Source organism: Panthera pardus, unplaced genomic scaffold (genome assembly GCF_024362965.1).
Source record: "Panthera pardus isolate Hobbes unplaced genomic scaffold, ASM2436296v1 HiC_scaffold_27, whole genome shotgun sequence".
Lineage (NCBI taxonomy): Eukaryota > Metazoa > Chordata > Mammalia > Carnivora > Felidae > Panthera > Panthera pardus.
The window spans coordinates 98,951,225-98,968,160 of NW_026526843.1; the positions used below are offsets into that span (position 1 = coordinate 98,951,225).

Here is a 16,936-nt window from a genome sequence, read left to right on the forward strand (position 1 = left end):
AGCAACCTTTGGTCTTGATTTGATCATGTTTGTGGACTGTCATGAGATTGTTTCGTTATAATTTTCTGGAACCAAATAGGTATAAAACAAACAGAGTAGAATAAAAATGAAAAGCAGTTGGCTTGGTGCTGGGAAAATGGGGGCACGATGATTCTACCGTGTCACTCCCAAAGCCAATTATGGATGGACACGTTTGAAAAAAATAGCTTTTAAGATAACGGGTTGTAAGATCTTTTGGAATAAATTTAGCAAAGGCATGTAACGTGTAATTACCAGAGATACTCCAGTTTTTAAATAATTGATACATGTTAAACCATAGATCGCGAAGGGAATTATAAATCTAACTTTACGATGACCTGAAAAGACTAAGGAAAATCAAAGCTGCAGGAAGTATACATGGATTGACTTCGTTTAAGCCTTTGGTTTCCGTGATCCCCGCACGAAGGCATCACGGACATCTCCCGTGGTCCCAGTGCTGTCATATAACTAGGACTCCGAGCCGTCAGGAGTACCCCAGCCAGCTTGTGCAACACACATTACAGCTGATGGGAAAGAGGCCGGAGAGGACAGGAAAGCCTGACTGTGGAGAGCAGCGCCACCTAGGGGTTAAATTTGTTCCTAACAAGAAACAGCCCCAGCTTTCCCATAACCAGGCCACCGGATCCGGTTCCGCATGGCTTTTAGCAACCTGATTAGAGGGTGAGACTACAAGTCATGCGCTTGGAAAAGACAGGGGAAGCTTGTATGCTACACGTGGCTTCATAAACTGTGACTGGATGTATGAGACGTTTCAGGAGAGATGTCCATGTTATAATCCCTTCATGTTGGCATTACGGTGTCTAAAATAGAACTCAATAAAAAAAAACCATTATGTTTGACATCCTGTCTTCTGTGGTCGGGTGAAAGAAATCTATGTGGACACGTGTAGCTTCACCGGTTCTTCTTCCAGTTGTGGGAAACAAATCTTTCGTTTGGCTCAACCAAAGAACCTGCATGTGAAGGGAGCATTGTCTTTCCTTGGTTTTGAAAGGCAACCTTCTTCCTGGGACGCCCGTGCAGTTGCCAGGGAGGGCAGTTCAATTAGCCAGCTTGCACTAATGGACACGGAGGGATGGGCTTAGACACATACAATTAGGAGGGCAATACGCCTTAAAATATTTCAAGCACACAGAAGAGTCGAGCGTAAACACGTGTGTCCGAAGTGGCAGAGCTTAAGATTTTGCTAGATCAGCTTTAGCTCTCTTAGTTTTTCAAGGAAACACAACTTTGCAGGTTCCCCGATTCCACGGTCTCCCTTCCAGAGGTATTTACCATCCCTACGCAAGTTTTAGATTTCTCTGGTTCACCTGTATGTGTCCATACACACGACACCTCCTGTTGTTCCGTGTGTCAGCATTTTTACGTAAAGTTTATGAACATTCAAGATCTATGAACACATTCCCTGAAAGTCTGGGAAAAAAAAATAAAAACAACGAGAGGCATCATTTCAGGATTACGGATTATTTTCTACTCTTCTTTCTAATCTATTTTCCAATTTTTCTAAGAGCAGTATTATTTCCAAAAACCTAGTTGATCCAAAAAAAAAAACAAAAAACAAAAAACAGCACAGGAATGCTCAGAGTTTTTTTGTTTGGTTTTGGTTTTAAGTGTTTTTTTTTTTTTTTTTACTAGAGAGAGAGAGACAAAGAGAGAGAGTGAGCAAGCACAGGGAGAGGACCAGCGGGAGAGAATCCCAAGCAGACTCCACACTCAGCACTGAGCACGACCTGGGGCTCGATCCCACAGCCCTAGGATCTCAGCCTAAGCCGAAGTCAGAGTCACATGCTTGACCAACTGAGCCACCCAGGCATCTGTTTCTTCTCTCTCTCTCTCTTTTTTTTTTTTTAAAGCAAGCACTAGGCTCACCTTGGAGCTTGAATTTGGGACCCCGGAATCAAGTCACGCGCTCTACTGACTGAATCAGCCGGGTGCCCCAAGGAATGGTTTTACAAGGAGCTCCCTGGGGGGGGTGCCTGGCTGGCTTAGTGCAGCATACGACTTTTGATCTCTTTTGATCTCGGGGTCGTAGAGTTTATTTAGAAAAAAAAAAAAGAGCTCTCTAGGCAGAGAACCCAGTTATTTAGACTGTAACCTGGCAAATATTCACTGTCCTTTGAATTAGATTTATATTTAATTGAATAGGTAGATTACAAACAGACCTACTGTTTCTTCCTCTAATGTCTTGAGTAAAGAAACATGTGGTGGTAAAACCACGGGACCCCTGGGAAGGTGAATGGAAGGCCAGATCTTTTGTTTCATCATAATCTTTTATGTATTAGTAACTAAAGAATTTTCCTTATTTCCAGTATTAGATGCCTGAGAAAGTAAATGAAAGTGGGACGAAAAGGAATTAAATTGATCAACCTCCATTTTTTCAAGGAGCCTTCCTTCCGAGGGCTCCTTTTAGAGATTATAAACTCACGCGCCATCAGGGACTGGTCCTACGCCGATTTAACATAAATGCAAATGAAAAACAATTCTGCTGTTTTCAACAAGCCTGCGGGCTGAATTTGGCCTGTGGGTCACTAACTTATGCCATAAATATATCCCTTTAAAGTGTAAATTCAGTGATTTTTAGTATATTCACAAAATTGTGCAATCATCACCACGGTCTAATTCCAGAACATTTTCATCACCCCCCGAAAAAAACCCGTTCCCATTAGCAGTTTATTCACATTTTCCCTCCTTCCAGACTCTGGCAACTACTAACCCACTTTCTCTCTACGGAATGGTCTATTCTGGACATTTCATATAAATGGAATCATACAATATGTGGCTTTTTTTAATGTTTACTTTTTTTTTTAACGTTTATTTATTTTTGAGACCGAGAGAGACAGAGCATGAACAGGGGAGGGGCAGAGAGAGAGGGAGACACAGAATCTGAAACAGGCTCCAGGCTCCGAGCTGTCGGCACAGAGCCCGACGCGGGGCTCGAACCCACAGACCGTGAGATCATGACCTGAGCCGAAGTCGGACGCTTAGCCGACCGAGCCACCCAGGCGCCCCATTTAATGTTTACTTTTGACACAGAGAGCGCACGCAAGCTGGGGAGGGACAGAGAATCTAAAGCAGGCCCTGTGCTGACAGCATTGAGCCCGGACGTGGGGCTCAACATCGCGAACTGCACGATGGTGACCTGAGCCGGTCAGACGCTCAACCAACTGAGCCACCGAGCTGCCCCAACACGTGGCTTTTAAAGTTTCTTTCCCTTTGCATAGTTTTCAAGGTTCTTCCGTGTTACAACATGAATGTATCAGTGCTTTATTCATGTTTATAGCTGACTAATATTCCACTTGCTGGATATACCGCCTTTTGTTCGTCCACTCATCAACAGATAGACGTTTGAATGGTTTCCTCTTTTTGGCTACTATGAATAGTACTGCCACAAACATTCATGTACAAGGACCTCTGAATTTAAGTTAAAAATTTTAGATTTATAAACAGTTAATACATGAGCTCGGTTCAAAACTACACATATGAACAATCATACATATTTAAACTAGGTTAATTGTTCTCACACACACCCCGAAAAGTTGTTTTCTCACCCTTGTCGCTCACCTGACCAGTTATCACTGCTTTCTTTCCCAGTAAGTGAACACTATCAACGGCTTCTTAGTTGTTCTTGCAGCATGGGCAAACCTAGTTTTGTTTTGTTTTTTTAATAGAAAGAGAACACGTCTAGGTACTTGTCTTTTCACTCTTCCTGGATAGCTTGCCACGTTTCTACAGTGTCATTCTTTTGTCATTGTTTTGGTGACAAATGAAGGAATTTCATTTGAAATCTACCTGTCAACTAGTTAGACAATAAGGAAGCAATGAGAAAAATACCAGGTTTCGTAATGAGGAATTTAAAAAGCTACTTAATTGTAATACTGAACAAGAAAGGAAAAAGGCCTGAGGCTACTTTTTCAAAACGAAGTATTTGGGGGGTGCCTGGCTGTCTCAGTCGGTACAGTGTGAGACTCTTGATGTTGGGGTTGTGAGTTTGAAACCCATGTGGCACGTAGAGGTTAAACAATTTAGAGAGAAAAAGAATAAAAATATCTTCATGCTGTCGGCTATTATGCCGTTAGAACTAGTTACCTGAACTAGGATGAAAACTGGCAAATAAAGACATCCGTCTAGTTGAACAGCTCGTTCTTTTTTTTAAAGATTTTATCTTTTAAGTAATCTCTATACCTAACATGGGGCTCGAACTCACAACCCTAAGATCAAGAGTCACGTGGTCCACTGACAGACGCAGGCAGGTGCCCCAAAAGTCACTCAGGTTTCTATTATATGACCTTATGAAAGTTGTTCGGTTGCAAAAAACAATGGATCAAGTAGACTTCGTTATTTAAATATTTTTATATAAAATAAGCTATAAAACTTCAGTTAAAAATAATTTTTGGAACCCTTGCACATGGGTGGTAGCCATGTAAAATGGTGCCTCCGCTAAAAAAAAACAGTAGGGAGGGGCGCCCGGGTGGCTCAGTCAGTTGAGCTTCCGACTTCGGCTCAGGTCACGATCTCGCGGTCCGTGAGTTCGAGCCCCGCGTCGGGCTCTGTGCTGACAGCTCGGAGCCTGGAGCCTGCTTCGGATTCTGGGTCTCCCTCTCTCTCTGCCCCTCCCCTGTTCAGGCTCTGTCTCTCTCTGTCTCTCAATAATAAATAAACATTTTTAAAAAAAAACAGTAGGGAGAGTCTTAAAAAAAACTAAAAATAGAATTACCACATGATCCAGCAATCCCACTTCTGGATATTCTTACGAAAAAATGGAAATCAGGATCTCGAAGGAATATCTACACCCCCACATTCACTGCAGCAGGAGTCACAACAACCAAGATATGGAAACAACCCAAAAGTCCATGGACACATGAATGGACAGAGAAAAATGAGGTACATACATACAGTGAAATATTATGTAGCCTCAAAAAAGAAGGAAATCCTACCATCTGCAACATCACTGGACCTGGAAGACACTGTGCGAAGTGAAATAACGCCAGAAACAGAGAGACGCATACTACGTGATCTCACTTACATGTGGAATCTAAAAAGGAAAGAAAAACATCGAACTCATAGTAACAGAGAAGGAGCTGGTGGTTACCAGGGGATGAGGAAAGGGGGAGCTGCTGTTCAGTAGGTAAGAAGTTACAGTTACACAAGAAGAGTAAGCTCGGGGGCGCCTGGGTGGCTCCGTTGGTTAAGCGTCCGATTCTTGGTTTCAGCTCAGGTCACGATCTTACGGTTCGTGAGTTCAAGCCCCGCATCGGGCTCCGCGCTGATAGTGTGGAGCCTGCGTGGGATTCCCTCTCTCTCCCTCCCCCGCTCATGCTCTCTCTCAAAATAAATAAATAGATAAACTTAAAAAAATTGTTTTTGTTTTTTGGCAGGAAGAGTAAGTTCAAGGGATCTGCTGTATAACGTCTATACAGTTAACAACACAGTACCGTGCACTTAATACGTTAAGAGGGTAGATCTCCTGTTAAACATTCTTCCCACACACACACAAAGCAGAGGGAAACAAGGAAACTTCTGAGAGAGGTGGATATGTTTATTCCCACGATTGTGGTGATGGTATCGGGGGTGTTTGCACGCATCCAAACCCGTCCAGCTGTATACATTAGAGATGTGCGGTTTTCTGTGTGTCAGTTACACCTCATTAGAGCCGGCAACAGATTTTTTTGTACTTCCATTTACTATTGGGTAGACACCGTGAGTTAAATACTACCTACCCCACTGTCAATGCTGCTGGTTTCTGTGCTGTGACACCTTTGGCTTGTCGGTTCGTCACAAGTAGCTACCACTCCTCATTCCCACGCGAGAGAAAACACTCAGAAACCCAAGAACCGAGCTTGGGCACCGCAAAAGAGACACTAAGACTTCTAAGATGTCGTTATAGAAGCACAGGTGTATTACTTGTCCTCCTGATTAACCAGAGAACGGAAGACTGGGGCACTGGCTGTCAGGCTGAGACGCTACCGGCCAACCCAGGTAGAGAGAACAGAATGAATGAAGCTGGCAGAAAGGCATGGTGAGCCGCATGAGACCCTACTGATGACTGCTGACCTCACCGGGTATTTTCTGGATGCCGACGTGGAACAGGGAGGTCTTTTCCCATACGATGATTAAGGTGCCCTTCATTCCAGAAACTACTTTGTAGGCTCTTGGTTCATTCTGCAGAGTGTGCCTTTTCAAGGGCTAAGAGTGGAGTTGCGGGTTTCCTGAAACATCTTTCTCGATTTAACTCTGATCTAAGTTCTAGTCTATAAACGAGAGATGCAAGTAAGAATGAGGGGTCAATTTATTTTAAGTCAATTTACCATTCAATATCAATGTGCACACCTTCAAACATTTATAAATATTGCCATTTCTAGAAAATTAACGTCATCTTAAAATTATTTGAACAGCGATTTAACAATTATTTACAATTAACTCAACCTACTTTTCTAGAAACAGAATCATGTGTAAAAGTGCCCTCGCCACCCAGTCATGATTTCACAGTACCTTTCCATAACACTTTGTCACAAAAGCGGCGGCTGCATTAATGGAATCCAAGTAGACTCCCTAATTTAGCAACGGCGCAATCAGGGCCGCAAATGCAAGCGACCATTCCTTCCAAACAACACCTGCTACGCTAATATATACATATTTGCCCATTTTCAGCACTGGGTGAGGAAAATAATTAGGCGGCCGTCATTTTCTTATTGGTGGTAAGCAGAAATTACTTTTACGATTTAAAAAACTGACATCAAGAGGCTGGATTATGTTGGTTTTTATAACACGTAATACTACATATTTTAAGAAGTTCTTGGTTTCATTGGCAGCCGTTTCTAATTGCAAACCTTACTTCAGTTGTAATAGGACAGGAAGTGGAGATATCTCCCCGGGATCGCAAATAGAAATTATGGTTGCTTACCAGCAATGAATAACATATTTGGATAGAAAGAGATCCTTGGCGTTATTCCTGAAGTTTTTTTCTACTTACGTGTTTAGCCTTTTTTCATATCCCCTCAAAAGAATCCCAAATATGTCTAAAACTATGTCAAAGGAAAGTAACTTTATATGGACTAGAGCTTGTGTTGGAAAACAAGGTTTACCATAGCATTCCATAGCTTTTCTCTTTTTTCCTTTTTAAGGAACATATCCAGCCAGAACAATGAAATAAAAAGGTAAGGTAGAAGAAATATGGGTGAAGTCATAATAAAGTACATTTTCTTTTATTGACATAGAACATACACTTAAACTTTAAATGCTGGCTCTTTAAGAAAAAGTTTCTCCTGGCAAATATGCATAACTGTTGCCCGAAAATGTACACAGTGTTTTCCCCAAAATATTTATACATATAGTGGTCCACTTAAGACCAGTCCCATTATACCGTACTGGATACAATGTGCTCTTAATTTATAAATGGGCTACCCTCTGTATATAAAATATAAAGGCATGTATGTTATACATACAAGGTAAGAAATATAAAAAGGAGATGGAAAGAAAAAAAAGCGTTCTTCCCTATAAGATCCAGACAGAAATTCAGTGTAATTAGTGAGACCGTGTAAAATGTACTCTTAATTTATAAATGGGCTACTCTCAGTATATAAAATAGACAGGCATGTATGTTATACATATAAAGTAAGAAATATAAAAAGGAGAGATGAAAAAAGAAAGAAAAAAGGGTCCTTCCCTGTAAGATCCAGACAGCAATTCAGTGAATTAGCAAGACCACGTAAAATGTCTGAAGAGTTTCAGTGTTGGCCAATACCTTTCCGAAAAATATCTAAGCTATGAGAGCACTAAGTTTCCATTTCAAGAATTTAGCAGAGGTTTCCAGTTAAACATTCAGTGAAGATGCTGTGGTCTCCTTAATGTGCAGAAAAGAGGCCTTTGAGGGTCTGTCAAACAGAAACAAACAAAAAGCCACTCATTTGTAGCTGGTTAGTTATCGCCTCTTAATCAAGTGTGTGTAGTGCAGAGAATCAAATCCCAGACCATCAGCGTTTGAATATGTTTGATGAAAGATTCCAATGAAGGGTCTGAATTCTTCCTAGATCCCAGAGGGAATGGGGCAGGACGTGATGGCAATCCCCAATCCACCCCAAAGGTGGCTGGTCCAATCTTAACTCTTGAGGTTAAAAAACACACCAAATGTTTCTATAGCATTCTTTCTGCTGCATTTTCTTTATTTCAAGCCACAGGTCTACTTGGAGGGTCATGCAGCAAGTGGCTTATAAACAAAATCAGAGTCTATGAATAGTGTCATCACATTAAGAGACAATTGTTGGATTCTCTCATTAGGCAAAGAGCTCGCATCTTTGGACTCCATGAGTTGGTATTATTTATGGGATACCTAAAATGGGGGACAAAAACCACATATATCAATAACAACATACATGCAGTTCAAGAATTAAGGCAATGAAGACTATTTAATCATTTCTGGAGCTACCAATTCCACATGATTTCTAACTACTGCTTCAGAGTTAAAAGGTAACAAATATAACTAGGCCAATTCCAAAATCAGCAAATATTAACACTATTGCTAACTGTTTACCAAGGCAAACAATCCCCAGTGTTCTCAAATCTCAGCATATGTTACCAAGAAAGAACCTAAAGGTGGTAACCTTATCTCTTTGGAAGCCTAAGAATTCCGCAAGTAACGTACCCCCTAACTTAGAGATAGGCTATATGTCTCCATTTTCAGGGAGAGCAGGCATTTTTGTCCCGTCACGGTACCAAGAGGCAAACAGGAGAAACAAAAAAAAAAAATCAGTGAAAACATTCGGTTGCAATATTTTTCTCCCTTTTCCAAACCATCCAGAAAAACTGAGGATAATGAAAAAATAATAGAGCCTTTCCTAAAATAGCATCTCAGTTTCTTTATAAATCTAAATTATAGTTCCAGGGAATATGTAGACTTTTCCACCAAACATTCACAAGAAGCAGAAAGAAAAATGGACACCTGCTAATTCTGTAAAGGCTTAAGTATACAGAAGCCCTTTGTAAGGTATAAAGCACTAATACCAGTATGAGGCATTGTTTTTATGAAAGCAAAAGATTTGAACAAATTTATCCTGAGTGGGAAAAATATGGAAAAAAGGTAATCTAGTTTTAAGTTCTCGTGCAAGTAACCCGTATTTTTATCATTAACAGGTAACCTCATGTTCTGCTGATGTCAGTAATTTTCATCCCATATTTATATACAGCTCTAAACTGAGGATGCCCAGTGGAGTTAAGGCTTGTCTGATTTCTACAATCTGGATATTCCCTCCATATCAGTTAACTTTACATTTTGTACGTGAAACCCAGGCCACCATCTAATTCGGAGAAATCATTCAAGTCTTTCCCTAATTATGAAACTTTAAGAAACATTTCACTTTCTTGGTAACATATGGAAGAAGTCATTGCCATCTAAGCCCTTCCAAAAAGGATTATTAAATTCAACTTAACACAGGTTATGCAATGTATTTTACAACATGCTGAGCAATTGTACATTTCTAAGAATATTCAGAAGTTAATGTGCAAAAAATAATTCGGTTTTAATTTCAACTCCAATTTCTTTTAGCAATAATTTTTAAAACTGCAGTTCACAAAATACAGTCTTGCAACTAAAATAAAAGTCACTATCAGGTTTCCCCAGTTCTAGAGTTTTCCGGAGACTCTGCTCAGACATACTCTGGTCGAAACTCTTACCAGAACTGAAATATTAAGACTCGCAGAGCAAACTTTTTGAAGCGTGACCAACTTCTGGACGTTTGAAAGCCAATGTAATGAAACGTCAGAAGTATACTTAAACGGTCATCTGTCACTCTGGAAAGTCCTTCCATTTAAGCATTCATAAGACTACTTTCACGTTGGCTTTACTGCTGCAGCTGCCAGCAGAAAGCACCCCCCCCAAAGAAATTGCCGTTTACTGCAAATAAAAGAATGAAGCAGAGTCGCAGGCCTCAATTCTGACTGCCTCAGGGATTAAGTGGTCTAACTAATTAGACCTTTCGTGGATTTTCCAGGTTCCTAAGCATAGGGAGAATGAAAAACACTGAACATTTTCTGCTGCGTTATACACAAATACATTAGCGCTAACTAATAAAATTGTCTAATTTAAAGAGTAACTGACCTGAGATGTACCTTGCTCCGATTAACATTACCATGCTACTCACTATAAAAAAGCCCAAGGGTAGACTACAGAAGATACTAGGGTCACCTGTGGTCATCCAAGTAGAAGGGGGTTCCAGTCAAGCAAACCAAAAGAGAGACACATAATTACAATATTTGTGTTAAGAATCACATGACAGCAAAACAAAATAAGTTATAAAAATAGTATATTCGTAAAAGCTAGCAAAGAGTTATTACTTTAAATCAAAAATATAATCAATATCGAAGGCTTACGATAGTTAACAAACAATACAGAGAGCATGCCGCAAGTAGCCGAGAACATAATACATATAGACCCGCATAAGCCTTCTACTGGCGAAGCAAAAGAGAGGTGATGGAGAGAGAGCTTTTTGGGAGGCTGGTGATTTTAGCTTTCTCGACTCTTCCCCCGGAGATACTAAATGTGCAATCCAATTCCCCCAAGGTTCAAATTACAGATCCTTTAGCTATCAGAAAAGAGTTATACCGCTCTGCTGAAAATGAACTTCAAACCCTACTTTATGCTAAAATATTCGTTTTGTTTCCTTCTTTCTCTTAATTTAATTTGTTTTTCATTTAAATCCAAGTTAGGTAACATACGGTGTAGTAATGATTTCAGGAGTAGGACTTAGTGGTTTTGTTTTCTTTTATACACGGAACTTTCTGTGTGTAAGGAAATATACCTGACAATATTACTGTAATTATACACTAAATTGTATGAGCTAATCAATCAGTGTATTGATCTAGCTTTTTATAATAAACTCGACACCCAACACGGGGCTCAATCTATCTGTTTATTCATAGTAAAAACTCTACACCCAACGTGGGGCACAAACTCATGATCCCAAGATCAAGAGTCACAAGCTCAACCGGCTGAGCCAGCTGGGTGCCCTGTGATTTTACATTTAAAAAAAAAACTGCCGGGGCGCCTGGGGTGCTCAGTCGGTTAAGCGTCCAGCTCTGGGTTTTGGTTCGAGTCATGATCTTGCAGTTTCGTGAGTTGGAGCCCCACACCGGGCTGTGTGCTGATGGTGCGGAGCCTGCTTGGGATTCTCTCTCTCCCTCCCACTCTTTTTCTTTTTAATTAAAAAAAATTTTTTTGACGTTTATTTATTTTTGAGAGACAGAGATAGAGGACGAGTGGGGAAGGGGCAGAGAGACAATGAGACACAGAATCCGAAGCAGGCTCCAGGCTCTGAGTTGTCAGCAGAGAGCCCGACGCGGGGCTCGAACGCAGGAACCGTGAGGTCGTGACCTGAGCCGAAGTCGGACGCTTAACCCGACTGAGCCACCCAGGCGCCCCTCCCTCCCTCTTTCTGCCCCTCCCCTACTCACGCTGTTTCTGTGTCTCTCAAAATAAATAAATGAATAAAATTGAAAAATTAAAAAGTATATATAAAAAATAAATTAATTAAAAAAACTCCCTGTGGATGCCTGGGTGGCTCAGTAGGTTAAGCATCTGACTCTTGATTTTGGATCAGGTCACGGTCTCCTGGTTCATGGGATCCAGCTGTGTCTGGCTTTGCACTGACAGCACAGAGACTGCTTGGGATTCTCCCTCCCTCCCTCTGTCTCTGTCTCTGTCTCTGTCTCTGTCTCTCCCTCCGTCTGCCCTTCCCCTACATTCATGCATGCTCTCTCAAATAAATAAACTTAAAAAAATAATTAAAAATTTGCCTGAGAATATGGTTGTTTTGATATTTCCTAACCTGAATTCTGTCAAAATCCCTTCCATTAAAGAATATTCTTTATACACGTATGCTTTTCTTGAATTTAAAAATTATGTTTCTGTAATATTTAATGCTCTTTATAAAAGAAGCCTGTTCAAAATTAACCTCCAAATGTTAAGGATATACAACCACTGGATCTCATTTCTTTGCCTTTTTGGGAGAGGATTTTTTCCCCTTGCCTTGTATTTCTCTCTCCTTAGAAGGTAGATTAAAGAGGGATATAAACCATTTGTCTTCATTTTACCATTGCTTATGTTATTTTCCAGATAAAAACAAGGTTTCTTTTTGTTTCCACATTTGTGGAAGCCACATTTTAACCTGATTTTAGGAAAGGGAACATATATTCTAGCTCTTTTAGAGCAAGCCATCAGTTATGCTAGGTGGTTTTTCTTGTTCGTTTGTTTGTTGTTGTTTTAGTTACGCTAAGTTCTGAGAACTGCTTTCCTGACATGGCTACAGTGAGTTCTAGTTTGCGAAGAAGATCGTGAGCAGGGCCTGCATTCACAAGTCTGTACTAATTTAGGTGGCATGGATTTAATGGAAATATATCCTTTTTGGTGACTGACCGGTATCTCCACACACACGCTGGTTATTTAATAGCTGTGTGCATTTAAACACATTTAAACCAATGTGAACTGTTTCCAAAATGTTGTTTTGGCGTGTCTGGGGTGCAAATGCGGAGTGCAAAGCCAAGCTCATCATTTATGATAAGCTCTCTCCAAAAAGTATCAAATCTCCAATCACTTCTACATTTTAAAGACACACAAATGTCTATTAAAAATTGTTTACGGTATATTCAAATATAGTTAGAAATAAGAAATATGACTTCTTCGAAAGTGGCAAACTGCATCAGAAATTAAGAGAACATACTATTTTTTCCAGAATAACAGCTTATTGATATATGGTTATATGGCTTACACTGCTTAAAGAAATACAATTAGCATGTCATTGGCTGAATATGATTATTCTGATTTAATGTACAGCTTAGAGACTCAACATATTATATACATGAGAGTGATTTTCATCAATCGACTTCACAACATTTACAAACTGGCTTCAATGCACTGCAGTCTAATTGTAACAAAAAAACGACGTAAAAAATCTACAACTCTCAAAAAAATCAAATTACTTTTATCATCAATGCTGACAGCAGAACTAAAGAAATCATGTAATTTTCTCTCATCAACTTTTTCTTTCATTTGAAGTTTATTGACAGTAAGGTATGCAAACAAAGTGAAAGGATCAACTGGTCTTGGGGTAATTTTGCAATTAAAATTTTATCTTCAACTGCTACTAAGAAGTGAGTGAGTGTGTGTGTGTGTGTGTGTGTGTCGCACTGTGGTGCAGGGAGGGACACGGGGATGATTGTGCTATTTAAAAAAAAATCCAGGGGCACCTGGGCGGCTCAGTCAATTAAGTGTCTGACTTCAGCTCAGGTCATGATCTCGTGGTTTATGGGTGTGAGCCCCGTGTCGAACTCTGTGCTGACAGCTCGGAGCCTGGAGCCTGCTTCGGATTCTGTGTCTTCCTCTCTCTCTGCCCCTCCTCTGCTCACACTCTGTCTCTGTCTCTCTCTCTCTCAAAAATAAATAAACATTAAAAAATGAAATAAAATAAAATATGAGTCAGAGAAATCATATGACTCAACTTCTCATTAGCCAATGATTGAGGACAACTAGAAAATAAAAGAAATCAGGGTGCACGTATGTTATATCTTGCACAGCAACTAGCACTGTGCTAGGAAAATACTTATGATTGAGAGGTTTAATTACAAAGGGTCTCAAAATTGCAAAAGGTATAGTAAGAAAAGCTTTGCCACCACCTTATAAAAAATGGTTTACTTAAGTCCAATACCTGCCTGCTTAAGGGACTGAAAAAAATGGTCCTGTATTTTCTGCCAAGAGCATTTCCCAATCTGTTATGACACTTCTAATTTACAGTTTGGTACATTTCCTCCTCTCTAACCCAATGTACATTCGCTAAGAACTTGGAATCAGCCTAGGAAGCAGTGACATAGATTGAGCAATTAACATAAGTTTTGGTTGGTTCAGGTCATGAAGACAGCCCCCCAAAAAGATAAAAGAAGACACTAAGTGAAAAAAAGAAATAAAAAGAAGAATCTAGTTGATTTTCTTTTTCATTGAGGAGAAAGAAATCATTTTACTTTTAGAAAACTAAGTTATCCACTGAAGTCCCAGGAATAAACTTAATAAGGAAAAAACAGGCAGGACACAATTAAGTATGTATATATCAACCTGATAACCTACATCTCTAAAGTGTTCTGAAAATGTTAGAAACTCTGGACAGAAGCCACTGATTTTCTTCATAGCAGCCTTGCAAAGTGTAAATGGTTAGACACTTAAATAAGTTATTTAACGCACTAAGACAAAGCGGCAAGAATAATAAAAACATTTTTACCACTTTCTGAGGACTGAGTTGTAACCCAACCCACTGACTTCATCACAGCTTTCTTCCATGTAGAGTACCGAATTTCACTTTCTAGAAATAGAAGGTGGGAAACACGTAAGTCTGAAAGTAGTTTACTGAGATATTCTACAGACCATACTCATGTTCACTCAGCATTTTGAACAAATTGTGACACGTATTAAAGTCAAGTCCCTCGCATGGGGGCCTTTACCAGAACTCAGACTCAGGAGAGACACACGCTTGGAAGGTGAAGGGGCAATTCAAATTCAGCATGGTGTACGGGTGGAGGGAGGCTGGGACACAGGCTACCTGGGAGGACCAGGCCACTCACAAACAAGTAGTGACGAATTAGAAAGGGAAATCCCATTTGACGTCCTTTATCTTTTTTTCAGGGGGTACGGTGGGGGGGGGGATGTGGGATACAGGGTATACTGTAATATGTTAAGACTAGAAGGAGAATTACTTTTGGTGTAGCCGAAGGACTGAACAAGTATGGATTTCTCACAAGATTCAAATTACATTCCTGTGAGACAGGATTTCTGTAAGAAGGAAATCCACGATAAGAGAACTAAACAAAAATGGCCACCGGTGCGTCCCTGTGAGGCCTCCCAGCCTTTCTGTAGCACCTGAAGCCTGTGACACCTGGGCGACACTGCTCAAATATCACTTGCTTTAGAAAGCTTTCCAGGGCCCCACTATGCCCCTCCTCTGTCTTCCCACAGCAGTTCACACTTCAGGCTGTCGGCTGACCACAGTCAACTGCCATGGCTTTGTCTGCCTCTCCCAAAATCCAGGAGTCTCCTGAAGGGCGAAGACTTGCTCTTGTTCAGCGCTATATCCCCATGTCGCAATTTCTGGCCTGTACTCAGCTCTAAAAAAAAAAGTTTCCTGGAGAATGAACTGTTTATACGTAGATGCCCAGCACGCACGTGTGTGTGTGTGTGTGTGTGTGTGTGCGCACACAAACGCGCGCACGTGCATTGTTTGCTGTGGGGAGAGGAGTAGGGCTGGCGAAGGGAAGGACAGCTGACCTAACTGACCCACTCTGGGCCAAGGCCATAAAAAATAGCAAAGAAGGCTCTCCTCAGAAAACAAGAGACTCTCTGGTCAAAACTTCCTTGTTAAGGAGTGGGATCAGCATCTCGAGGCCATATACTCACTCTGACGATTGTTTACTAAAAAAATGATATTTTTCAGAAGTAGAAAAATGTTTTGAACTCCACATTCCATGCAATGTGAAAAGTTAAAAATTCCCTACATATAGAACATCAGATTTCGAAACACGTTTCTACACTGAGTTATGTGGTATACCGTCTGACTAGAAAATTACTAGTGTTACAATCCATTTTCTCATCTGTGGAAAGGAATAAAATTAAGCAGCGCTGGCTTAGGCTTCCAGAAAATTAAACACACGTACATTTGGAAGCTTATTTCCCAGTAGTGTAAAAGCCACTTGGATGCTATATTACACTAAGTTTTTAAAAAAAGTTATAAAACCAAATTCAATAGTGCAGCAGGATTCTCGCGCGGAGAGTCGTGACATCGAGGCTTTTCTTCCCAGGAAGCAACTTGACTCGTGCCGGCACCGCTCAGTTGGGTTCGTACACAAAGAACTGAGCCCCGAACGCCACGTGGCATAGTTTTTTATGTATTCACTTCTTTGTCTCCCATATATGGTAACACACAAACATGCAGTCTGATGAAATGGTTTCGTGTTACAAGGTCGAGGTCGCGAGGGATGTTGTCATGTACGCATATAACCAGGTTGCTTTGAGGCTTTTTTTGTTTTCTTTCTTTCCTTAGGGAGGGGATCTGGCCACAATATATATAAAACCTTATCTTTATACTCACGTTTATTTCAACCTGAGAGATGCACCACTATATTTTAATAAAGGTGTCGGTCAGAGCTCAGTTTGTTATAAGAGTGAGTCAGGTATTTAGGTATTTAAGGCTCACTTATTGACATTGTTGCTACTTTTGTCGGGCTAGGCCTGCTGTGCTTAAAAGTTACCAGAATGTCCCTTAGCCTAGCTAATCATGTCCTAAAACTAGGCCCCTGGCACCAAAAGATGGTCAGTTATCTCCCTTCTTACTTTTAAAAAAGGCTGTTAACAAGTTAGAACTGACAGTTTGGCTGTGTTATCCTTCTGCATGAAAATATTGTAAATAGAAGTGAATGGCAAGAGAAGGGATTCTGGAAGGTTTTTTTAATATAAGGAACTTCTGGGGTGCTGGGGTGGCTCAGTCGGTTGAACGTCCGACTCTTGATTTGGGCTCAGGTCATGATCTCGGTTTGTGGGATCGAGCCCTGTGACGGGCCCCGCACTGAGCATGGAACCTGCTTGGGATTCTCTTTCCCCCCCTGTCTCTATTTCAAAATAGATAAATCAAGATTTTAAAACCATAAGGAGCTTTTTCTCTCAGCCATACCCAGCGTAGCCAATCTAACACAGTGGTGTTTGCTATTTTACTTAGTGTCTTAACCCACAACGAACACAAAGGCAAACTCTCTCTCACTAAGGTCCCCTCCACAGGATACCATTACATTTTCATTTTTAAAAACAATTGATTTTTAAGTAATCTCTACGCCCAACGTGGGAGCTCGAACTCACGACTGCAAGATCAAGACCCCTAAA

At 40.6% G+C, this 16,936-nt stretch overlaps 1 protein-coding gene across 6 annotated transcripts in view; it reads right to left on the bottom strand.

The window, feature by feature from the left end:
• Nucleotides 1-6,304: 6,304 nt before the first annotated feature.
• Nucleotides 6,305-16,936, bottom strand: part of GK (glycerol kinase) — a 77,385-nt gene continuing 66,753 nt past the window's right edge. For 4 of the 6 annotated variants that reach the window (XM_053891733.1, XM_053891736.1, XM_053891734.1 and 1 more), the window contains 3 exons: nucleotides 14,292-14,372; nucleotides 10,127-10,213; nucleotides 6,305-8,362 (listed from right to left, as the gene is read on the bottom strand). In XM_053891733.1, the coding sequence (XP_053747708.1) occupies nucleotides 8,352-8,362; nucleotides 10,127-10,213; nucleotides 14,292-14,372 (179 nt within the window). In that variant the 3' untranslated portion in view covers nucleotides 6,305-8,351. The remainder of the gene's footprint in view (nucleotides 8,363-10,126; nucleotides 10,214-14,291; nucleotides 14,373-16,936) is intronic. The other 2 variants (XM_053891735.1, XM_053891737.1) reach the window with 2 other exon arrangements.